Source organism: Chelonus insularis, unplaced genomic scaffold (genome assembly GCF_013357705.1).
Source record: "Chelonus insularis isolate UGA/USDA-ARS -01 unplaced genomic scaffold, ASM1335770v1 contig_405_pilon, whole genome shotgun sequence".
Lineage (NCBI taxonomy): Eukaryota > Metazoa > Arthropoda > Insecta > Hymenoptera > Braconidae > Chelonus > Chelonus insularis.
Window position 1 is genome coordinate 155,880 of NW_023276562.1, and position 26,224 is coordinate 182,103.

At 29.3% G+C, this 26,224-nt stretch overlaps 1 protein-coding gene across 1 annotated transcript in view; it reads right to left on the reverse strand.

Moving 5' to 3' along the window:
• Positions 1-26,224, reverse strand: part of Vsx2 (Visual system homeobox 2) — a 63,824-nt gene that overhangs the window by 15,917 nt on the left and 21,683 nt on the right. Inside the window, exons 2-3 of the mRNA XM_035086988.1 lie at positions 21,154-21,273; positions 19,941-20,546 (exon numbers count right to left, since the gene is read on the reverse strand). Coding sequence (XP_034942879.1) covers positions 19,941-20,412 — 472 coding nt within the window. The 5' untranslated portion in view covers positions 20,413-20,546; positions 21,154-21,273. The remainder of the gene's footprint in view (positions 1-19,940; positions 20,547-21,153; positions 21,274-26,224) is intronic.

Consider the following 26,224-nt stretch of genomic DNA (forward strand, 5'->3'; position numbering starts at 1 on the left):
ATAGATGTTTTTTTTTTAAATAAGTAGTCTAGACAGCAACTTGATTAACAAAGCTTTTATAAAGATTAATTTTAATTTAAATTATCAATAGCAACTATACTCAGTTTTTATTTGATATCATTATACCTTAAATTAGATTATCAATCAATTAAAAAAATAGTGTTAATTAAAATTCAATTTCAATGAATCATCAATGTTTATAAATAAAAATTACCATTTAGAAGATTTTGTTTATTTTATTCATTGATGTTTAATTAATAAACTTTCATATGAATAAATTCAAATGTTTTACAATATATTATTATTATACAAATAACAATTATGTAAATGATTTGAGCTTTAATGAAAAGATAATAAATTAAGGATAATTAATTTTTTGGTCATATTATATTAATGCATAGAATTAGATTATCAAAGTGATAAGTAATTAGTAAATGAGAAAACAAACTGTAATCTCTATCTCGCCGTTATGCAGAGGCTCATTATTTCCCAGGTTAGCAAGTATAATTGATAATTATACGCTAGGGCGTACTAATCCATGTGCATTTTAGTATCAAATTACCCTCTATGGTAGCTCCGAAATAAACGATAAGCTTCATTCAGATCATTATGTGGTAATATTATCGTTAATAAAATTTCAAATATTATTCAATTATTTCTGTTTGTTAATTTATTACTATTGGAATGTATACTTTTTCTTTTTAATAATGTAGCATCATATTCCAACTTCAGTTCATTAAGAATATTTTTCTTCGAGATTTAATTTAGACTCAGAGATAAATTTTAAGTAACTGTTAAGTGATGATATAATTTGCCTTCCTAAATTTTTTTTTGGGTTAAAAAAACACAAGTTAACTTTTTGAAAAGATAATTTTCCGTTTGAGAGAGTGAAGAAAAGAACAAGTCGTCTCTTGACTGTTTCTGCTCAGACGTGAAGCATCTGGTGAACCTATAGACACAACTCAGGATATGAATATTGTTTTTAAAACTGCTGTGTATTTAATTCTAATGTTTTTTTGTCGAATTTCCTGTCATGAAGTTTGCCTTTCTATCATTAGATGTTGTTTTAGAATAACGTGAATGTAAAATATTGATTAAATATTTCAAGCCATTTTTTATAAACCATAAAAATAACAAACAAATATTACAAAAAAAAATTTCATTCATTATCTTGAGACCAAATTTTTTTATTAATATTTTTAATTAAATAGTAGACATTTGAATGATTTTATCTATATTCTTTGATTTTTTATTTGACCAAAACTTTTTTTCATAATTAATTGTTTTTTGGAGCCAATAGATGAACGAATATTTTATTTTAATTAGTTGTAAAAAATTATTAAAAAGGTAGATTAATTTAATAGATGAACAGTACAATGAATTAGATATCAATCAATCAATAATAATCACTAACAGACCAGAAGTGTTTTTTCAAATTGTAAATAAAACTTGCAAATTAATTTATTCGATTGAAATACTCCATATTTTAATTGAGTTATCACTGGATTGTTCTGTAAAAATTTTAATATTAATAAGCCACTTCCCTCATTTGAATAAATGCATTTATTCCCCATAATCAAAATATGTCTATGACGCAAAAAATTAATCGATTCAACCCAACCGTAGTACTATATAAAATAATAAAATTTTGTCTAGTAAAAAGAATATTGGTTTGATTTACATCAATTATTGATATAGATATAAATAGAGAAATAAAATGAATTCACTTTTATTTCAAACATGTAATAAAATCACAAAAAAATCAATAAAATATCGTGAATTTATTACAACTGTTATCAAGTTCTAATTATGGAGTTGAAATAAAATAAATGATGACTAGTGTGAAGCGTAAATGTAACAAAAAAGATATAAACATTAAATCGAATATGTGAAAAAAAGATTTGTGATTTAGTGAGTGAATAAAAGGGCGAGATAGACGAAGACAAAACGTGCAAAGGGAGAGGATGCTTGTGCAAGTCAGTATTGAAATAGGGGGTGGTTGTGCTTCAGTTCACCCGGCGATGGTTTGCTTGTGTTAGCAATAGTAGGTTGGTTACCAAGCAACGAGCGATAAAGGAACGTGGATAGCCAATGGTGGCTCTCGAAATACTCCTTCGCCTAACCTGGCTTGTTTTCCATGTTTAAAAGAGAGATGAAAAACAAGCTTTGCTCTAGTAGCTGTTAAGGGTTTAAGTTCTTGGTTTGAGATACTGAGGCACAAGTCTTGACTGCTTGGATAATTGATATTCTAATCAGTTCTCTAGATAATACTTATCAATGATTTCATTGCTTTCAATACTTTTTATTACGACAACAATCAACATATTCCTATACCTCACTAATTTAATCGATTGTTCTGTGATTACTCTGTATCAATTAAATAACTAATACATCATCAGTGTATCTTTCAATACCAAATTGATTTGATTTATTTTTACTTTTATTAGAAGTATTGAAAAGAGTTTTTTGTCATTAATAATTGTTAGAAATTGAATGAATGTAAATTTAAAGTATTTTGCGATGAAACATATTTAGAGTATCATGGATATTATATGGTTAAGTATAGTGATTTGGAACGTATCTCCGGTCTCAAGGGATGAGATGAGGAAGAAAGAAAACGTAGCACCCTCTTGGGACGTCTTGCGACGCCACTTGTACGTATTAAGCCTCGGGTACTAATCTCAAAATTTAATTTGAAAATCTTTTCAGCCGCGAATTCGATGTAACCACGCCCGCGCGTGAGAGGATCTCTCGTACAGGGAATTACAGCTTTGTATCGGGTAATTGAAAATTTGTTTTGACTCATACACTAACTATTGACGATATTTTTTCCTTCGATATTATGTAATCTGAAGCTTTTATAAATATAAAGTAATGTAAAAGCGATTAACTACTTAAGCTTTCTTGAAAATAATTCATGAAAAAAGGAGAAAGTTGCAAATTTTTTATAAAACTATCATTTTATTATTTTTAATCTCAAATTTATAAACTTAAATTGTATTCATTTTTATTTTTAATGAAATTGATGAAAAAAAAAAATTGTTTGATTATTTTTAACGATTCAGTAAATCATGAAAATACTCAAAGGGATTTCTAGTAATTTCAATAAAAAGGTTTTTAAAAAAAAACTAATTATTCATTACTTTAAAAATGATCAATAATAATTTAATTCCCTTTGATACATTATCAACATAAAAATACCACCTATTTGATTTAAAAATTAATTTGCATCAATAGTAGTAAATGTGTAACATACAGCTATTTTTTATGAAGTAATTATAAATTAATAGAAAAAGTATTATTAATCAATTTATACAAACAATTTTAACTTAAAATATTCCAACAATGTAATGACGATCCAGCTTGGAATTAACATATTTATATGATTAAATTTTTAGAAATATTTATTTCTCGATTAATAATGACTAATTTAAAAATTTATTGATGTAATTATATGCTTTAATACAAATTGAAATACAAATGGCAATGAGAATTTACGTTCACGGGACGAATGGAGCATATCGAGTGTGTGTATATAGGGAATAGTTGGGGCTCTTAGGATACATCTCGAGGGATGTTTCGCTAGATTAGGGGCCCCAAATCTACTTGCAACATCATTCAACACCATGTAAAACACTTGTAGCAAAAACCGACAGCCGTTCAGGGAATCCACTGACGCCTTGTCAATGTTTTTAGGGTCGAATCTATTTGGTCAATTCAATCTTTCATTTCTCAAGAGAGTTTGTCTATTTTTTCACAGTAGATTTAAGCTATCACATTATGAATAATTTTAAGGGAATGAATGTTCTGTAATCAGTATATTCTTGGAAGTGATTTAGTAAATAAAAATATAAATTTTTTTATTGAATTTTTCGAAAATTCCGTTTTATTTGCGTCACACTAAGCAAAATAGCTGCATCGTGGCCATAGTGAAACCTGAAACACCACGAACGGTGTGAATATTATGATGGCCACGTATTCAAGTGTCACCGTTGAACAATGACCAAAGTGTTGATTGCCTAAAAACAAGCTTTTATTTGCTCTTCCATGCGTCTTATAGTTGAGACCTCGCTGGGGACTTTGTTCTGAATTTTCGCTACTGAACCCTGGAATCCTCTTTCAACCACTCTTTTATGTTAATACTTTTAAATTTCAAACTTTCTAAAGACATGATAATTCGTATAATTGACCTTTTTATTGCTCACACCTGTATTTAATAGTTCACAAGTTTAACATCATTACATCCTCAAAATTATCATCATTTTTAAACAACTAACATTATTTATAAAAATTAGTTGTTTATTTATATGATGAATATATTAAAGTTTTATTAATTTTTTGAAATATAGAAAATTTTGAAAAATAAATATTAAATAAATTTAAAAAATAGTTTATTTTTAAGTAAAATTTTGACGTTATTTTTATTGTATTTATTTGTAAAGTAAATAAATAATAAAGAAAACAAAATAATTTGAAAAGTATTTAAGTGATGAACTTAATGTGATGAATGGTTGGTTAGAAAGATGAATGAAAAACGGAGTAGTAGGAAGATGTCCATGAAGTAGAAAATGAAGGCTTTGGCTGTGAATATCCAAAGTCGTGTCTGATTTTACTCAGGCGTTTTCTGTGCTCGGCTGCCCCCGGACGCATAAGTCAGGAATTCCGGACGCGCGTTATATTGCATGGGGATAAAGGGTGAAAGGAGGTGGCAGCGGTTATAAGCTATTGCTAGGGTACCGGTATGCACAGCCATTTACTTCATTATGTCATTAAGCTTAATGGCCCTAGCTTTAACGTGACTTCTAGGTCTACAACCACTTCTACGGTCCTTTCCCCATTAACTCCCGATCTCGACGGACCACCACCTATCTTTGCTACTATCCCCTTTTGTGTCTTCACGACACAATGAGTATCGACTTTATGACGATGACCACGCGAAATCCTACGTAATTGTATGCTGATATTACTCCTTTTAATGTTCAGTCAAAAATTATGTTACATATGAAATTAACTTTTAGTTCAAGATTATCTCACTACGTTTTAGAGCTCTTCATTCAGCCATTAAATGCTCTAAAACTGCATTAAAAGTAAATAATATTATTTTATTGTACTGAATTTTCGCGTCACAAAATGACTTTTAAATTGCAAAATAATAAATTGATTAAAAATATAATCACTCTAATTTATGCCTACTATTTATTTTCAACATCTTAAAGCGAAAATGAAAAACTTCATGTCATCGGTAAACTAGTATTGAATAAATTGTGTTAAGTAACTAATTGAAAACATAAATCGAAAATATTATTGGATTTTTGAAATTAAAAAAAACCCTTTTTTTATTTGTGTTTATTTTGTTTTAGATACAAAATAGAATAATATTTCTTATCTCTTATTACCATCATTAAAATGAAAGTCAATCATTGAGAACAGAGAATAATTTTTTTTAATGAAAAAGTGTATGTTGTAATAAATTATAAAATCAGTAATGCGATAGTTTTTAAAACAGTTTATCCAGTAAATGATAATAATTTAATTTAACTTCAAAGTATATCTCAACAATGTGCTCTTCAAAATTTCCCAAATGCTCTTGTAAGGCCAATAGACTCTAATGGGGAGCCAAGCAACAATAACACGTGCAGTGTTTCAGGAAGGTGTTGACTGTTAGCTATGTTTGTAGAGTAACCTAATAGCATTTGAGTGAAACAAAGTCACAAGTCTACTGGCGCCAACTCTCCACAAAGTTGGATGCTGCATCGACCAAATGTAGCTGCTCTCACATGTCCAAGCAGTCGTATGTGTTTCCGGCACAAAAAAAAATGTCTTAAAGTTTACGAAATAGAAAAATTTTCTTTTCATCTTGTTTTTGGAGTATCAATAAGTCCTTAAAAGTCGCAAAATTTCTTTTCAACTTGAAAAAAGTCTTAAATTTTTTTTTCTGATCGCTTTTATAAAGTATTATGATACTTTTTTTCTCCTTTAGCTATTCTACTTTCAATAACTCGAGTCGTATCGAAAATCTATGAAGTAAAAAAGGAAAAAAAAAATGAATTCATGCAATAGAAAAGGTAATTATGCATTTATAGCATATCCTATATTACAGAGTGTAAAGTAAACTTGAAAATCTAAAGTACGTGTGATTGAAAACATATTGAAAGGAAGAAAAGTCGCTAAATTTCTGTTCTCAGGTACTCAAATATTGTATTTACTTTTGAATTTATCTTTTATATGTAACTTTAGAGCTCGTCGATAGGCTGAGATGATCAGATTTACATGTTTGAAGTGCTCGTATACACATCAAAAGTGTAAATAAGATACATATTATTTGAAAAAAGGAGAATCAATTCAAGAAAGTGAATACGAAGAGGTTTTTTTCACAAGATGTAAGATAATGAGAGAATATATTATATGATATTTTAATCTACTTATCAATATCTTCTCGTATGTTATCCAAAAATTACCCTTATTTATTTATTTTACATCTTTTGATTATTCATTTATTTGTTTTCCATAATAAAAAGCAAGATCGATTAAATAAAAAATATTCCATGAGACTTATTGAATTCATTAATTATTGTAAAAGATTATAAGCCACGATAAAGTAGTGAAATAATCAAAATTATTGTGAAAAATGGATAAAGGTAATTGATGAAATGAATGCTTATGCAAACTACTCAAGGCCGCTTTGATGGTAAAACTGTTTCTATTTTGCTTGTTTTGTTGTTATTGTCTTTATTTCAAAGAAACTATTTAAATAATCAATAATATTATTTCACCGTTAATTAATGTCTTTGACTACCATTGCATTGATACTAGAATTGTACTTTAAACAACTTAACGAAATCGAAAATAATTCTCATTTATTTCCAAAACATTTTGTGACTTATAAAATTGAAATAAAAATTCATTTGAATGATCCATTGATTTTTATTAATCATTTTTTTATTTTTATTGATCAATGTTAAACAAAGCTAAGATTATTTTTAAAATTTTATTTTTAAATATGTGCAATGCATTTAATTTAAATAATTAGAAAGTTCAATTTATGTTATTGAATGAAAGAGAAAAAGAAAAAATTAGATAAATAAAGATAAATGCTTACAAAAAGTGATTGCAGAGTAAAACAATTATTCCGGAGAAAAATAGTGGAGTTGTGGATAACTCGTTTTCTGAGGGATGTATTGAAACGTTGGTGATAATTATCTACTGCCTAAAGACACTTATTCCGTGGTATTGATAATACTCTGGCACAAGTAACTGTAAACTGATGAAATATAAAACCTTGGCGCATTTTTATTCTGAGATTGTCACGCCCATCGATGTCAAAATATTTCTTCAAAGGGGTGGTACCTAAGTCTCACCCTTAAAATAGGAAAGGGTTTAAAATTTCTACATACGTGATCTCATATAACCAACTCATACATTGTACATTAATATAAGTGCATTTCTCTATTCATACACTGAAGCTTATAACCGTGGTAGCGGTGATATGGCGTCGAGACGCAGTCGGAGTCTTTTGTTGCAGACCAGCTGAGTCAAAATGGCCACTGGTATGACGTCATGAATTTGCGTATACACAAAAAACTTGTATATATGTACTTCGATTAGTCGGTCACAAATACACATATAAAAAGAAAGAGGGAGGTGGAAGTCGTTCGATAAAAGTGCTGAGCTCAATTTTGACTCCAAAACTCTACTGCCAGTTATATATATCCGTATTTTTGTAATATATAATTATGTAAAGAAGAAAAGTAGCCTTAATTACTTTGGTTATTAAATTAATGAGTAGAAGCTTCATTTATATGCTTTTCCTATTTACTCTATTATGCAATTAATTAAATTTACGAGTATAATTTCAGCGTTTTTAAAACATTTTATAAAATTTTTTATATTTCAAAATTGTGCTAAATTTTATCCTGTTTTTATTTTTTTAATTCACTATTTTAGTCAACATTATGTTCTTTTTAGATAAAAAAAACATCTTTGCATGAACTTTTCAAAAATGTTTTATTTTAAATAAATTAAAAAAAAAAATATTTATTAGAAAAAGTCATTTTATTTCAATATTTTTTTCATTGAACAAAAAAAAAAAAGAAAAGAAAAATGTAATTGACAAAAAATTTGTTTACTCTAGTCAATTAAATTTTAGTTAATTCCAGTGTTATTGTTTTATATAGGGTAAATGTAGAAGAATAAAGTATTTAAATTGCATAAATAAAATAATAAAAAAAAGGGTGTTAATTACTCTAGTTATTAAATTTTAAATGAGGGAAGTTAATAGTACACGACTGTTAATTTTTAATTAATATCTGTACCTCTTATGAATATAGTACTTAAGTTTTGTAAAGTCATACATGATAAAAAAAGGTAACAGAAGCAAGAAAGCTGCTGGTGTGCTTGCGTCTGCGCAAGCATGTTTCCTTTTCGTAATTTTTTATACCATCATTTCAAAGTTCGCTTGTCGGAATAATAACTTCTCTTTAGGATTATATAAGCGACGAGAGAACTTGCTATGAGATGTAAGCGTGTGTAGTGTTGAGATAAGTTGGCAGTTTTCACAGCAATAAGAACTGCCAGTTTGTTAAGAAAATAGCCTCAAGAGTTTTCAAAAACTCACAGATTAATCTTAACAAATTACTTAGTATTATATATTTTTTTTTAAATACATCCTATTCAGGTAAATTTATCAATCATTTTTTTAATTACGATTAAAATGTGAGATTCAACATAATTTAAGTCAAGCCAAAAAAATAAAACACCTGCAGTGAGAACTAGTTTAGTAATTTTCAAAAATGATTTCCATTGAGGAAGGCAGATGAATTGGACTCTTAATAAAGGGAAGTGGCCTCAAATTACGAAAAGAAAGTCTCGGGTTACTCGATTAGCGGCTGAATACTCTTGGGCGTATATTTTCTTTTTCTCCTCTCTTTTCGCGTGTCTCGCGAGAGACGGCTTTTCTTGAAATGTTTTGACAGGAAATTGGAGAGATGTACTGTGGATTTTCGTATAATTGCATCATTCAATATACTTTGAGATTAGCTCAACCAACATTCACTTAAAATACCAATTATTTTTATTCTAATAATAATGAGCTTCTACTCGAGGTAACGTTCAGGTTTCTTTACATTCATTAAATAACTTCCCAATAAATGATACGCATGTATTAACCATTCAAATCTCTCAATGTTGATCGAAATATTACAATTTTCATCATTATTTTTTATAGAAAAAATATTTTACTATGTTTAATTAGTTTTCTTTTTAAATATTTTAGTTATTTTATTATTTAGAACTGAATTGATAATCACTGAAAAATTATTTAGTTTCTTTGTACAAATCGAATGATTCTAATTTATTATATCTTGTTAATTTGTATCCGTTGGAATTGACTAGTTGAATTGGTTGGTACTGAAGAGGTCGTCATGCATATCTGTAGGTTTCCAATTTAAATAGCAATAAATAATTTTTAATCAAATGATTATTGAGACGTGTAGTCCATCAGTAGCAATCATGAAACTATAATAAAAATAATATAATATAAAATCACGTGAAATAATTATTCGAAATTATCTTCTATAACTATTTGTCAACTTTATGTATTTATGGATTAATTATTTTCATTAGAATTAATACAAAACTTTTGATTGGTCAGTAAATTTCAAACTTATTGAGAAATTGAGTAAGAATGATCTAAATTGTATTTCAAAGATTGAATAAAAATGTTTTATAACTAATTTCACTATTATATTATTGTATGTTTAATTAATAAAGCAATTGAAATGATTAATTATCTAGAGATAAAAATAAATATTTAAACGAGAGTAATGAATAAATGGGACAAATGTGATTGAAAAGATCAGTGATTAAATCTCGAGATAATATTTATGAAGGATAAATTCGGTCATTATTTGATTTACAAGAATAATATGATTATAAATTTATACATTCAACCTGTCTTGACATGTTTCAAACGACATCCGTCTTGACTATGAGTGCATGACAGCAGTATATCGTTTAATGGTGTGGAAAAATCGGAATCATCCCTAACAACGTGTGTACATGAATACAAAATGAGCTTTCCCTCCATCTATGACATCATCGCAAGTAAGCGACACTAATTTTTCTCTCGACCGCCATGCAAAGTGAGTTAAAAGCACTCTCTGATGAGATATTGAAGGAAGAAACTTCGCTCTCTACCTTATTTCGACAAAGATTGATCTAGTTTATGTGCATACTAATTTTCTTGAAAATTGGATATATCATTGGCAGATTTCGGAAATTCAAATGTTATTTGTTTGAATAAACAATCTGATGAGGAATCAAAACTAGAGCTTTATAATTTTCTCAAAAAAATCACTGTAAAATAGTGGGTATTCAATGATTTGCAGTCATAAAAGTATGATTGTTTGAGAGTTGTTTTTTGGGCATGGCAACGAGAGAATGAAATGACACTATAAAAATCAATGTGGAATATTTTGGTGAATTACGAAAAATACTAGTAAAAAATTTATTTTACAATTTTGATCTCTTGTTTTCGTATCTCATGGTAATTTTCTTCGACAGAGCTTTTTGTGCTTTTTATAGATCATTCGGACGGTCAATTAATTTGAAAGTAAAGTCAATGTACCATTGATGAGTTGGTCGATAATATTTTACTATACTTACAGAAATAATAATTTTACAACATCAAGTTTTTCGTTTTCAAAATTTTTTCAAGTTTTTCTAGAACTGACATTAAGATTCAATTTTACTGCACGAAGTAAGTTCAAGTATAAAAATTACCTTTTGCTTTGAAGTAAGTGTAGGACGTATTTTAAAAAGTAACAAAAAATTTCTAGCACTAGGGTTAAATTTTTTTTTCAAAGAACAAATTTTTACTTCGTTCAACACAAAAATAGCCCTTTTTGAAGTAAATTTAACCTAATATATTTTTTTCATTCTTATATTCTTTTTGTGTCGTATTTAAATTCATTATAACTTGTTCTATTCTTCCATATTTAGAATACTTCAACATGTCATCTATTATACTATTATTTAAATGATTAATTTTATCCATCAATATCCTGAAACTATCTAAACTAATAGTCATCTCCGTATATGTAAAGATCAATGAATTACTAAGAATTTCTCTCATCAATAGCTAATTGACAACCGTTATTTATAATACTAATTAATTATGAAAGTGTTAATATTCAAGAGATAACAGTCATATTATCTTTATATATTATTTTTTTAAATCTCATAATTGAAATAACAATAATGACTTAAAATCACTGAATGGGATATAAAATAAACATAGTTCAAGTTGGTAATTTTTTAAGGAATACAATAATTTTTGAGGTACACGAGTAGATATTTGATGATAGAAGGGACAAAAGAGGGTAAGGTTAAGGCTAAGATTGAGTAAAGCTAAAGCAGTGCAACGGACGCGGTTATATTAAGACGTTTCGGTACGGCCATTTTCTAATAAAGCCGTCGACGTTCTCAAGCAGCAAGGGCGGAAAAACGAGAATAGAGGTAGGGGTTGAAAAAGATTCCTTCGACTTCTAAGAAAGTTTGGTGAAGATACTGCTCTGATGGGGTTCGCAAAAAGAAGGGAACGTTTTCCTCAACGATATCTTTGTTCAATATTTCTCTCTCTAACTTGTTTTTCCTCCCGTTACTCCTTAAATTTCTCTAATGAGTCAACTTATCAGAGTACTATGTACTCATGACTAAAGTTTATAAACTTTTTGTGAGTTAAATTAATTCCAAAATAGACGAATAGTCTTATTGAAAAGTAAACGAAGTAAAAAAATGATAAATAATGCATTGATGAGTCTGATTATAAAATAGAAAGAATAAATGAAAGAAAAAAAAATATCAAATACTGTTGCTATAAAAAAAAATAATAATAAACCTTTCTCCCCTGTGAAAGCTTACCACCGTTGCCACGTCTTTCTTCGTTTTCTCATCCTACGTCAAGTCCTAACAAATGTCGAAACGAAACACACGTGAGGGTGTGAAGTAAGGAAAGGGCTGCGATAGTCATTTTGGGGTAGAGTTGTGGATTAGTAGCGCGCCTGGCTGGTATTATTGTTCTAAAAAACTCAAGAAGAAGCTTCTTAAAATGCAATTTTTATTCTTTATCATTCACAATAGATGGCAATTTTCATTTTATCTATTAAAAATTTTTAAAATATGCCAATTTTTCCACTTTATGTAAAACAGACATATCATTTATCTTTTGTTAAACAATTTTACAAGAGAAATATTGTTAATTATTTTTAAGCATACTTAAGACTTTTTCATTTTTAATAAAGTTTAAATTTTTAGATAAAAATCTTGAAACCAGAAATAAAATTAACAAAAGAATAAAACTACATTCAAAACAGTTAAAAGTTAAATACAAAAGAATTCTTGGGATAATGTTACAAATTTAGTTGAAGAAATAATTAATAAGAATACTTTTGCAAATGAAAATGATTGTTTGTAGTGAAAACGTATTGAAATGATTTGTTAGTAATAAAAGTACTCAATTTGGCTTTTCAGAGAATTCAAAATAGTATGAAAGGACCTTCTTATTGCCTGAAATTTAGAAGAAAATTATTAACTATCTTTATTCAGAATTTTTTGATAGAAAAAAATAGCTTAACAGCTTCTATTCTTGTCAAGTACTTTTTGTCTAGTGCATACAAAAGTTCAGTCAAGCTTAGCTGCTTTAAAGTGAGATGTACGAAAATATTCTAAACAGTGAGAAAATTCTGACTGTACAAACACCTGGTTATTTTTTCATTTTCCTAATATAAGATTCCATCACACAATACGTGTGTCATTGATTTCCTTTGATAATTTTCCCCTTCAACAACTGCCTCCTGCTGGAGCACACACGAGACGTCTGAAATTTAAACCTCAATCATCGTTTCTACCTAAAGTGGTTTCACATTTTTCGAAAACCACATAGAGATCAATCTGAAGGCTTTGGGATGTATTCGAGAAGGAAAGAAAAACGACTTACACTGGATCAAACTGAGAAATGACGGAGAACGACAAGGCCCATTGAGAAAATCCACTTCTCAAGTCTCGTGTTACCCATGAGTATTTTGACAAGATCTTATTGTCGCACAATCACCGAGCTCTATTGACCCTATTATCCTTCTATTAGTATTATACTAGGATTTGCGGTTATTTCGGAGCCTGGCTTCATTTTTTCCATCTCTTCTTCCGCCTTTTTTCATTACTTCTACACCATGACTACCCATTTCCGTAGAAATCACAACTAAACCGTTTAAAACGTCTAGGCTACAGCTTTTTACATCAATAATAGGATTAAAATTATCCCCTCCCTTATAGATAATTGCAGATAATTTGTTCTTTTATTTCTTTCATCTTTCGTATCGATTTTTTTAAAGTCAAAAAGCTTTCTTAATATTCATTTTAATTACTATTTTATTCAAGTTATTCTTCCTACCCTATAATAAAAGCGTCACTTATTATCTGAATAACAAATTTGTCTGAAAGAAATTAAAAATAACGTTGACTCTGAAATTTCTCTGTTACTCTATAATAAAAATTACACGTTATATTATTGTGTCAATTCAATTAATTTATCATAATTTATCAACTAAATTCACTTTGTTCTTCATTAATATTAATCATCGAAATAATGAATTTTTTGTTAATTTATGATAAATGTTCTTATACAAGTATAAACTGAATTGACGGAAAAATCAGTAAATGTTTTAAAATCATCTAGTTTTTGTACATGTATTAGAAAATTTTTCGTATTGAATAATAATTTTTGATAAAATTCTCAACGCCTGCAATAAGAGAAATTAGACTAAATGAATGTTTTCAAGTTGTGTTTAAAAAGATATATCCGTGTGTGTCTGTTTCTGTTTGATATATCTTCACTGTTACATAGTTGTTCATCCTTTTATTTTATTTTGCATATGTGTCTTATGTTTGTTAAATGTCAGTTAGGAGAAATTCTGATGTTAGATAGTTACATTTCTGAAGAGTTTTCATTTCTAAATATTCTTATTTCGAATTCCATGAGAACAAAGTTATAGTAATGAAATATTTTACTTGTTAAAGTTACGGCTTTTCTGAAAATATTTTTTAACAGAATTATGCTCATGTATTTCAGTCAAATAAAAAATTTCCATGTATTAATTATTACACAGCAGAAAATTACGAAATTCCAAATTTTGTAACGCCTTTACGTTTCAAAGTATATGAGAGCATGATAAATGAATTTTGAAAAAATGAATACACGTGTGTGTATGTCAGGTTTGCTTGTCTTATAATTTTCCAAGATCAACAGAAATTTGGACTTTGTTTAGATACAATTAGAAAGAAAATACAAAATTCCTGAAAGGGAGTTTGAACAAACTCATTTGTGCTCTATTTTTGATGACAAAAGATAGCAAGAGATAGTAGGTATGATTGTTATTGTGTAATATGTATTTTGTTCTATACGATAGGAAATTTTTTGTCACACATATACACAAACTTTTTCTACACATACAACCAATTATTATTATATTGTTGGAAATGAACTATGTAAAAATTCTGATTCATACTAACACGAAAAAAATCATGGGTTCGAGCTAGTATTTGAATAAAGAGTACATCAATATTTTATTATTTTGAAACGAATTCATGCATATTTTACTCCTACATTATGTTCATACCTATCAATTTACCATGTCAAAAAATTATTTTTAAAAATGATATCCATCAGTTATTTTTATTTACCAAATATTACGAATTCTCGTTAATATCGGCTGTTTGTATAATTTTTTTTATTTTAATAAAATATATGACAATAAAAATAATAATTCACAAAATATCAGAAACATTTCAGTTGATTTAATTCAGTATTTAGAAAATTGACGGTTAAAACAGAAAATGTTTTACAATCACTCTTTTGTTGATTTTTTTTTCCTTTGATATACACTACACGTTCATCGTTTTTTGTTTTTTTGACAACAGAAAATACAACTGTAGACAAAAATATAAAATGAACTGCTACTTAGGGAAGAGTAAAAAATGCATTCAACGGTACGCAATCGAGATTAGCAGTAGTAGCATAGTCCGTGCATAGTCCTGACTGAGATGAACATACAAATGAGAAAAAGATAAAAAATACATTCAAGAGGGTAGATGAATGACGCATGCGCACGAATTCGCAGCATATAACTCTAATGCTAGGGCGTTGTGGTGGAGGCGTAAATTCATGTATGCTCACAAAGTACTCTTCAACACGAACAATCAAGGTGTTGGACTGGAAGTTCATACCAATTTAAGTAACTTACTTGTGAAATGATGTTGGAATACTACAGAGTAAAAAATAAAACGACGTACCGTTTGTTATATTATTTTCAATAATTAATTAATTTTCGATAACAATAAATATGTCATTATAGTAATTATTTTCGAGAATAGTAATATAATTATGAGTAATTAAGATAGCTTGCAAAATTAACATCAAAGTTTTAATTAAAACATTTTATTATCCACACGTACGTCATGTTATGTATTGAAGTTTTGAAGGTTACCATACTCCCACAGCATGTGATAATGGACATAGTTCGCTGGTAATGCCCGAGACTAATTCCCGTGTTATTTCATTAACGTCCCACAAGTCCCAGAGGGTTAGGTACCTACTTTGCTAGTTGCACATCAGACAGATACTCACCCCCCAACTCACTCGTCCCTTTGGACTTGCATTAGGCGCGTGTCAAAGGGGTTGCAAAATTTACGAGGTGAAGATTTTCACCCAAAGGTCGATTGATAGTTTTGTATATGTCCATCTCTAACTAATCTCATCGTGTTGAGTTGTTTTCAATCGTCCAAGTGTTCATTTTATTTTTTATTCTATTGATAATACGACACTACTTGAGAATAATTTATTACTTGATTGTTGAATCATATTTTTCTTTGATAAACTCAAGATTGAATTTATAACACAATTTTATTTTTAAAAATTATTTAAATCGTTGGATAATTTGATCTAATTTGTTAATATTTTTATTTTTTGGGAAAATAAGTAAAGAATTAAATGAAGAATTGATTCAGGGTGATAGATTAGATAATTACAACCACTCTTATAAGAAAGACGAGAAGGAAAAGGAGACGAGGGGATAAATATGAGGGTCATGATTGACATTATGACTAGTGTGAAATAAGGAAAAATCATTTCTGATCGAATTGAGTTGATGCTCAAATGATGGGAAAAATACTCCCTCCGATGGCTCATGAACAACTTAATATTTGGCCACAAATACGTCAGTATTATATCCGTATTTAAATTTACTTTTTTTGCGAAACGATTTTTTAAAAGCAAAAAAAAATTAACGTTTCTACATTATTGTTAAATGAAAGATTTATATTTCATATTTTAAATAAATAGTTGAAATTTTGATGTTGAATATAAATTGTAATTTTGATAAAAAATGATATTTTCATAATTGATAATTAACATTATAATAAAATTCTTGTAATCTATATTCAGTAATAGACCAAAATAATGATTATAGCATGAAGGAATGAGTAAAATCGTGAAAAGAGGTGTTATCCAATTATTCCAAGTTGTTAAGGCACGTCAGGATGTTTAAGGGATTAAATTAAGACATTCCACACAACAAATCTCCCAAGAATCTCAATTAACTTCCACTAGTTTCTGTGCCGTTTTAATTAACTGTTTAATTTCATTCAATTTTTCAATGCAAGTATAACTTGGCTGTTTGTTTAAATAATTCATTAAAAAATAAATAAAATTTCACCTGTTATTTTTTTTTTTTTTTTTGTTCCATGTTATGATATTAATATTAATATTAATGATGTTGATAATAAAGTATGAAAAAAAATTATTGAAAAACTCTTTAGTAAAAGTGTTGCCTCTCGTCGAATTAATGATAGGATGCCAATTTGAATTGTATGGTACTTTTTACCCAGGCAAAACATGAGAAGCCTACAACACGTTAAAGAGGAGAAAAAATAAAGAGACGCGATCGAAACCTCTGCTGGCTTTATCCTCTTTTGCTCATGTCTCTTCACATACTTCTTTCATCGTATAGAAACAAAGTAGAGTGGATCTGTGATCTGCTAATTTTTTTTGTATTCCTTTACTTCATTTGAGAAGCGATAAATATGTTGGAATTTAATAACTTTCAGTTGATGAAAATTGCTTTGAACTATTAATCTGCAGCATTGTGAATAAGAATACTCATTCCTGTACATCTGTCCCGATGGATAGATATATATATTTTTTTTTCTTCAACTTTTTTTATAACAACGCGAATTCATGGAAGAACGAGTCACGTCGAGAAAAAAACAGAGGAAAAAAATCTAGAAGACTGTCGACACGAAAATGAAAACTTGGGAAGCATCGAAAAGGGTGTCGAGGCGTCGTGATGATGAACGAGACGGGGATGTAAGTGCAAGGGATGTTGAGAGGGTAGAGGAGGAAAGAGACTTATACAAGGCGTTGATAGGCAATCTGGTTGATTGCCAACTTCAAACAGACCGAAACATGCAGCGATCTAGAACACACTGCTAATAAAAAAGAAAAAAAATTTTTGGCCTAAAGAATGTTGATGCATGATGACGATAATGGTGATGATAAAAGTTCTCAACACCTATATAGAATTATATACTTGAAGCTTTGAAAATACTATACGACATTTTGCTTCTAATTAATATTAGGTGCCAAGGTCGATTAAAAAAAATGACGAATAAATAAAAAACGATTAGTAGAAACAAAAATACAAAACAAAAAATAATCCTGCATTCTAGTTATTGCGTGCATGCTTAGCAACGTCTAGCTCTGTAGGCATGCCCTCGTCTTCAGCTCTGTGGCCAACAGTTTAAAGACAATACGATGAAGGTATGAGGCGTAAGGTAAATGAGTGAACTGTAAGGCGAGGTGCCAGAGTGACATTTGAATGGAAGAGCAAAAAGCTTTGTACTCGCTTACTCTGTAACCCAACACCCGAAAATCGTTCTCTAAATTCACTCAAATAAAATGCAATTTGCGTTGAATCATGTATATGCTTCAATTTGTTTAAATTTTTATTCATCTTCATATATAACTTGCCATTAGTTTTAAAAAAATTTACTAGCATTTTCTACTCGATAACAAATTGCAATTAAAGCAAACAATCAATCACAAGCATCAATATTTTGAAAGAGTTTGTTAACAAGTAGAATATCTACTAAATATGATTGAAATTGTTAGTAAAAGAGACTCATTGTAATTGATGAGTAATTTAGAAGAAAAAAATCTTTTAGTGAGAATGTTTGAAGAAATGACGAAAACAGTATCGACAAAAGTAAGAAATAGATAAGTGAGTATAAAAAGAAAGAATTGAATGAATTTAATGAAAAATATCTTTGATGGGTAAACTCTGAGAATTGACTCGTTCTTTAAGATTAATAGAATTGAGTCTGAAGAAGAGGGAAACGGTTGAGAACAGTAGTGTGCCCCAACACAGCCATTTTTACTTTTTGTTCTTTCTCTTTGTGTTTTGGTGAGACATTGCATTTCTGCCCAACACTCAACTCATTATACCACTAATTATTCATAACGCCGTCGATTATTCCAATGAAAATATCCAATTCCCATTGCTTGAAGAAAGAAAAAAAAAATAAATAAAACGACAACCTTACTTATTTTGTCTACTTTACACTTTCTTCTTCTTCTATTTCAATTCAATCTATCTTGTGTTTTGAAGTTGATAGTGACAATTAAAATAATTTGCAATAATATTTTAACAATGAAAAGCCCGATAATTGTTTTAAATCATTTAATACAATTCTAAGAAGCTTTTTTTTTATTCATACATTTTTTATCGTTTAATATTTTTTTCTTCAATTTTCTGCATTTTTATTTTATTTGACTCGTTATTATCTTTTTAAGACAAAAGGTCTTCGATGAGACATTGATATTTAGTATCATTTAATAGTATCTATAATTGGTTTGAGTAATTGAACGCAGTTGAATCGGAAATGGTATTCAATAAGTCTATAACGAAATTTATTTCTGATAAAGTATCCAGTCTATCTCTGCATTACATTGAGACTGGAATATTTTTGAGAAAAATAAGACTTTTAACTATGTACTTTTTTTAGTAACAATAGAGCATACTTATGGGTTCTCGTGGAACGCAATGAAACTCATATCGATTTTCGGTAACACGATCTTGAGTGGCTCTCTGTTGGGCAATAGTTAGAAGCGACGGCGTTAAGTGCTCGTTTCACACCTACTAGACGATACGGCTATTAATTCACTTGAACATCAGGAGAGAGGGTGCGCGAGGGAAAGGAGTATAGGTTCATCCTTGCTTCATTAATCCTTCTTCCTAACAATCATGATAATTTGACGCTATCAAAGATGCTATTGTTGCTATACAAAAATTCTAGACTTTGAAATTCATCAGGAAATCACTTTTATGAGCTTTAATGACTAAAATACTTTTTTATAAAACTTTTCATAAAATTTTTAAATGATAATATTGACATTTTTCAATTAAAGGAATTATATTTTTCATTATTCCAAGTGATTAAAATATGAAAAAAACTATTGAAAGTTTCTAGGATTTGATAATTCTTTCTTTTTAGTGAATATTTTTCATTCAAAATTATAGAAATTTTTCCATTCAGTACTATTTATAATAATAATTGTATTAAAGATATCTAAACACAATTGAAATTTTACTGATTAATGATTACTGTTCCAAAATCCAACTTAACTTCTCACTTATTAACTATATGCTTTTAAACAATTATTAAAAAAAAAATAATACTTATTTATATTTTACTAAGCCTTCTAACAATGTCGTAATAGACCCAAAATCTTTCTATCGAAAATAAAAAACACCCTTTCCTCCATTCTTCCCGTCAAATTGGGCTGTTATCGAATCATGAACGGAAATAATGAAGTTATTGGCATTACTCACCATGAGGTGGCGTGTGCTGATGATTGGGACTGTGTTGATGATGATTAGTAGATACAGCAGTACCTGGAAGTACATGTTGAGCATGCGCAGCAGCAGGATGTACGTTAATCCCAGGAGATCCTGGTAGCTGTCCTGGCTGATGAACTTGATGATGAGTAACGTGATGAGCAGGATGAGGATGTGGAGGCGGCAAAAAAGCCGCAGCTACAGCTGCTTGAGCATTTAAATAGGCCATTCTTGATGCTGTGAGGTTCCCTAGGTTGCCTAAATTTCCAAGGTTCCCTAAATGATTTGTCAGACTTGGCATGTAGTCCCATATTTTATGATGGGCCGTGGCCGGTGCATAAGACACGGCTGAAACACCAGCTGGAGGTGATCCTTGTTGAGGAGATCCACGATCTGTTCCACTTGTATTACCTGTTCCATTGAGACCCAGCAGCTCTTGGATCGCAAATGGCGATCGCTGCGGCATTTTTGTAATCGTTGATTAACTTTTATTTACTTAATCTTGCATAGCTTCTTATCAATTACACTAGTTTCCACCGTCAAGGTCGTCTTGTTTTCATTTACTTTATTTCATCGTTGATGTTTCCTTGATGATGTAGGCTTAAAAAATAATATTGATATTGGCTTTTAATTTATAATATCATTCTAATTGAGTTTAATTTAATTGTTTTTAGAAAGTTAATTCATTGCATTCTCTCACTGCAGCTGAATTCTAAATGCAGCTAGCGACGGACATGTGTAAGGAATTCTTTGCTCTAACTCAATGTGTCCGACGGCTTACGATAGCATATATGCATCTAATTTATGCTAAATTCTTTTATCATTTGCATAATTATTTATAGAAAAATGGAAATAATTTTAATTATTTTTTAAATTTAACTAAATCATATTCGTATCTTACTAAAATAATTGCACAATTCATTATTCACTTTTAAAAGAAACTGATGATTCAACTGTTTTCCATATTAATCAAACTATTGTTTAGAAAGAAAAAATAAATTTGTAAATAAATAGACTAAATGATATATTTGAGAAGAATGATTGTTTATTGATAGAAAAAGGGTCATTTTTTTGAAAACTTGTCAATCCATAGAGGATATTAATGATTAGAGTTTAATTCAATTTTTTGTAGAGTAAATAATAAAAAATATTGTGAAGCGTGGGTGTAATTCAAGCTTGGATTCAGCCTATTATTATATCTACTCACTGAAAAATCGTCGGATCGAATTTCGGGGACGGAGTCTCCAATGTCTTGGTCCATTCGCTCACTCTTGAGATGCTTTAACTTCCCTCAGACACGACGGCACGGGAAACTACACTCTCTGCACTAATCCAAAATTTTTTATCATCAATTGTGGTTCTATAAATAATAGAACTGTATATTCATATACAATAGATTATTAAAAAAATAAAATTTCAATAGTCACTTGAATGTTTTTGTTTTCCTTTTAAATTAAATCAATTGTTTATAGGTAAATAATTGTTTCATAGTCAGTATGTTTACCAACATGATTATTTATATTTAACAACAACTATTTTCACAAGTTTTTCCAAAGAATAATCACTTTAAAAAGATTTATTTGGTTCATTATTTTCACGAATGATGTCACAATGTTTGAATGAATATTCTTTTTATCACTTTGTTGGTAAGATCGGTTGAATCAACTGATTAAGATACTAACTCGAGTGAAGGTTTGATGGACACTTACTTAAGAATGAAGTAAGGAATAAAAAGATTAGACAAATTCAAAGATTTAAATTGGGGAAAGCGGGTGATGGTATGTTCTGTACTGTTTCGTTGTCGCGGCGATCGGCAACTGAGTCGTCGACGGGGGTGACTCGTGGAAGGAACGTACGAGAGAGAGCAGGGACTCTATCCCCGGCGAGGACGTTTCTTAATCGTAACACACAGCAAAACGGAGCGTGGTGAGACGTCAAGAGAGAAACGAAGGGCGGTGGGCTGGAGTTCTGTCGTCAACTACTGGAACTACCCTCCCATGAAAACGATGGGGGGAACACGACGCAAGTTATACCAAGAGAGAACGCTGCTTTCCCGCGGTATTTTACGCTCAACAGTGGCCGTCTCGCTTCGCGGATTGGTTAGTTTTTTTCAGATGTACATTCGGGAAGACATAGCCCTAGTTAACTGCAGGGGTGGGTTAAAGATTGTTCACGCCTATTTTAGAACCGCCTACAGAAGCCAGTTTTACACCCGAAAAATTATTTTAATGCTAGTTATTGAGACTTAAGTAAATATTATTATAGAATCCTAAAAAAATACTTGTACTCACGAAAATTATTCTTTATTCATAGTTCTGCTAATTAGCTGGCCACTTTTTTTTATTTTATGTTTTTTTTTTTTTAATTTAATATTTGTTTTTATTTTAAAATAAAATTAACTATAGAAAAAAAATTAATGATTAGATTGTTGACTCCATTTGTAATTGGCTTAATATTTGGTATTTTTAAAAACATTTGAAAATATACTTTATTCAAATATTTGTTTATAAAAACATTAAATAATAATTTTATAACCTGATAATTTTTAAAGTAATCAATAAAATAATTAATGATTTTTAGAATGAATAATTAAGTTTACTATTTCTTCGTGTTTAACTTTTTAATATAAAATTTTTTTTTGATTGTGAAAAAAATGTGAAATTTTTTCTTTCGAGTTTTTTTGGAGCCAACTTTATCTGATAAAACCAACAGTTTTAAAAAAAACACATGGTGGACTTTGTTATCAAAATTGTTGCAGTGTACAACAAGCTTTTATTTAGAACTGCTATCAAATGTATGGGAGTGGCCTGGACCAGAGCCAATGATAGTCTACCACTTTCAACCGTCATTGGCCAGAACACAAATCGATTTATAACTTACTCCTTAAGCGATGTTCACGCGAGTTTCACCCTTTGCACACTTATGATAAAGTCGCTTTTCCCTGCCGTTTGATTTTCACACCGCCAATTCAGAACAAGTATATTTAGTTGTAGTGAATCGAGTGAGTTAGTGTAAAATAGAGAGAAAGAGAGAGAAAGACAGCGTGGAAAGCGAGAGAAAAGGAAGAGAAGTAAAATTGAGAAATAGAACAATAGTAAGAAAGGGAATTTTGAATTTCTTCATGCTCCAAAATTAGTTTTAATTCACCCTCACACATTTCACCTACAAAAAAAGCAGGAAACTTCATTAAAAATATCGTGAAAAATAGTGATTGTTTGTATGATAATGAAAAAAAAGTATGCATGAGCTTTTTTGCATTTTTCACATTCATTAAAAATGCTTTTTATAAACATACGTAGGCATTATAATCTAATGAGACGGGCTCAGTTAAAGATTAATTCTCTTGATAAATATGAGGGAAATGAAAGAATCGCTTTTTATCAGGATAAAACTTATGTCGATTATAACAGAGCCGAAAAGATAGCAAGGCTTAAGAAAGATTCTCATAGGCTAGGAGAAAAGCATAAAAGTGCATACACGAGGGCCTTTTATTTCCACATTCTTTCGACGACACTTCTCTCGGCTTACTACTTGCCAAGGAGAGGTATATTGTACGATTTGACGTTTGTGTTCGGCGATGCGTACCTATACTCGTACACATAACTACTATCATGTGTCATGACATCAAATAATGTACACACATGCAAACAGGGAAGTATGATCTTCATCGGGGCAGATTGCACTCTCAAATTTAAGCCTTCTTCAAGAGGATACGAAGCCTCCTGAGACAGACGTGAAATATATTCTCTTCAATGGACTCGAAAACATTACAAAATTACTCGTCGAGGTCTTCTGTTTTATAAAAGCTCCTTTTTTTGTATAAAGAAGGAGCTTTATTCATTTTAAAAAGTAAAGCTTCATTTTTTTTAAACTCTCTTTCTTTCAATACCATTTTAAATTCCTTGAGATAATTATATTTTTTATAAGAATTGAATAAAGTTTAACAGGTTTAACCGTAGGAACGGAAATAAGTAGTTGAACCTGATCGCTAGCGTGAGACAGCATGAGAATTGAACGCTATTCTTTTAGAGAAGATTAAGATTTCAAGTGGACAAGACAGGCCCTAACTATACTATTGGGTACCAGGCTTATCATCCTTCGTTTATTTCTTTTCTCTCTTTTTTTTCAGAACGATTGGTATGTTATTTTAACTAGAGGAAAAAAATTAAATAATAGATTTTGAAATGAAGTTATCATATGTACCTTATTTTAATTTATTAAAAAAATTTTTCGATATTTGTTGTCCTACTTGTTATCATAATTAATCATCATTAAAATTAATCATATATCAGGGAGTGGAATTTTTTCAATAAAAAACAATTTGTCATTGATATTGAATTCATTACTATAACATAATGCAATACTTTTATATTCAATATATAATTATGTTAATAAATATTTTACGGAGTAGTTTAAGAGAAAAATGTAATTTTTATTTTTATTATTATTGAATAAAATGCCATTTTATTTCCATTCTGAAATATTAGTTCATTTATGCATTATTTTCAAAGTTCCAATCGAACTTTTCAAGATTAAGAATTCCTTTACCTCTTCTTGATCATAAATTCAAATACCTCTCACTGTAAGCTTACTTTGTGGGACTTTGTAATCCGCATTGTTTGTAATCCTACTACTTTACTGGTTGTTGAATCAATATTTAATAAAAATCGTAACTAGCACAATTTTTTTGTTAATAAAAAACATTTTTCTCTATTTCAGAAATACTTGAATAATAATTTAATAAATATTTTAAAATTAAATGAGTGAGACCAATGCTCCATTTTATTTATTTTGCAGAAAGTAATTTTTCAACTAAAAAAGAATGTGTGCATTATATTTTTAATTATTACTTCACAGCAAATTTCAAATTTGGAAATGTTTTGAAATAACGCCACCGATTTAATTAACATTGTAGTCATTTTTTAAACACTTCCAAGTGCATTAAAAGTGACTACCATGTTAATCGAATGGGTGACGTCATTTTAAAATACTTTAAATTCTCAAATTAAAACACTACGATTCGCAGTGGCTATAACTTGTTATTTGAAAGTAAAAGTATATTTTAAAAAATAAATAAAACTTTCGCACGCTTGACTCTATCCAACCAATGTAGTGGGTCGAATCCGTTGAGTTCATAGAAGAAGCAACTCATAATTTTGAATTGAATAGATAAATTCAAAACAAAATTGGTAATATACAAAAATTCAACTAAAACTTGTGAAAAAGTTAATTTATTTAACAAAAACAAAAAAAATTGAAAAATCAATCCTTTTTGTATGATTTCCAAAACTCATCTTAATTACATAACTCTTCCATCAAGCTTTTCAATTCATACATAATCTGGATTACAAAATGAGGCCAAAGAAGAATATTCGATTACTTTTTTATCTTCCAGTAATAAGAGAAGAAATAATTACAAAAATAGTTGAGCTAAACATAAAAAATAATTTTCCAAAAGGATGTCTTTTGATAAAATAATTAGTTTTTTTCTTAAAAAAAAATAAGAAGAAAAAGTCAAATAATATTATATCATTGGAATAAATCTGCATAAAGATCCTTTCATCGAGTACATTTTTGCCGAGTCTTGCAAAACTGTTAATCCAAAGCTTTTCCAATTACGTCAAGTACACCGATCTCTCTTTATCTTCAATTTTCTTGATCTACTCTCTTCACTCTTTTCTCTGTCTTTCCTTTTCTCTCCCGATCTCACTTGCTTTCTCTCTGTTTTACCGCGTTCTTTGTAAGCGAAAATACTCAATTCGGACGTTAAATTCAATTACAGTACTCCTGATTAATCGTAAGTATCTTTACTTCCACGGGAAGACGACGTTCATCTTTTAGTTATTCGGCGATTTACTTGGTTTTATGTCATGAATATGCATTCAAATGTACTTTTGCCTTTTATCAAACTGACTTAATTCCTATATTTGAAATATCTTAGGTAATATATCTGTCATCGTAGAAATTGCTGAGCTGTGATACACAAGCTGGGTATTTATTCAAGTATTTTTTATTCTACTTAAATCATATTTAATCATAAAGAAGGTCTTTCACTTATTCATTCACGAGTCAATTATTTGGTTTTTTGGTGGATTGAAATTTTTTCTCATTTTCTTTAATTTAATAAATAGTATAATAAAACGTATAAGATAAAAAATTATTCAATTATCACAACTTGTAAATTTCTTAAGTCATGAATTGCAGACCACCCACAGCATCTCAAGAATCACGACAGGATAATTTCAGGCTCTTAAAAAAGTTACTCAGTCATCGCTCCT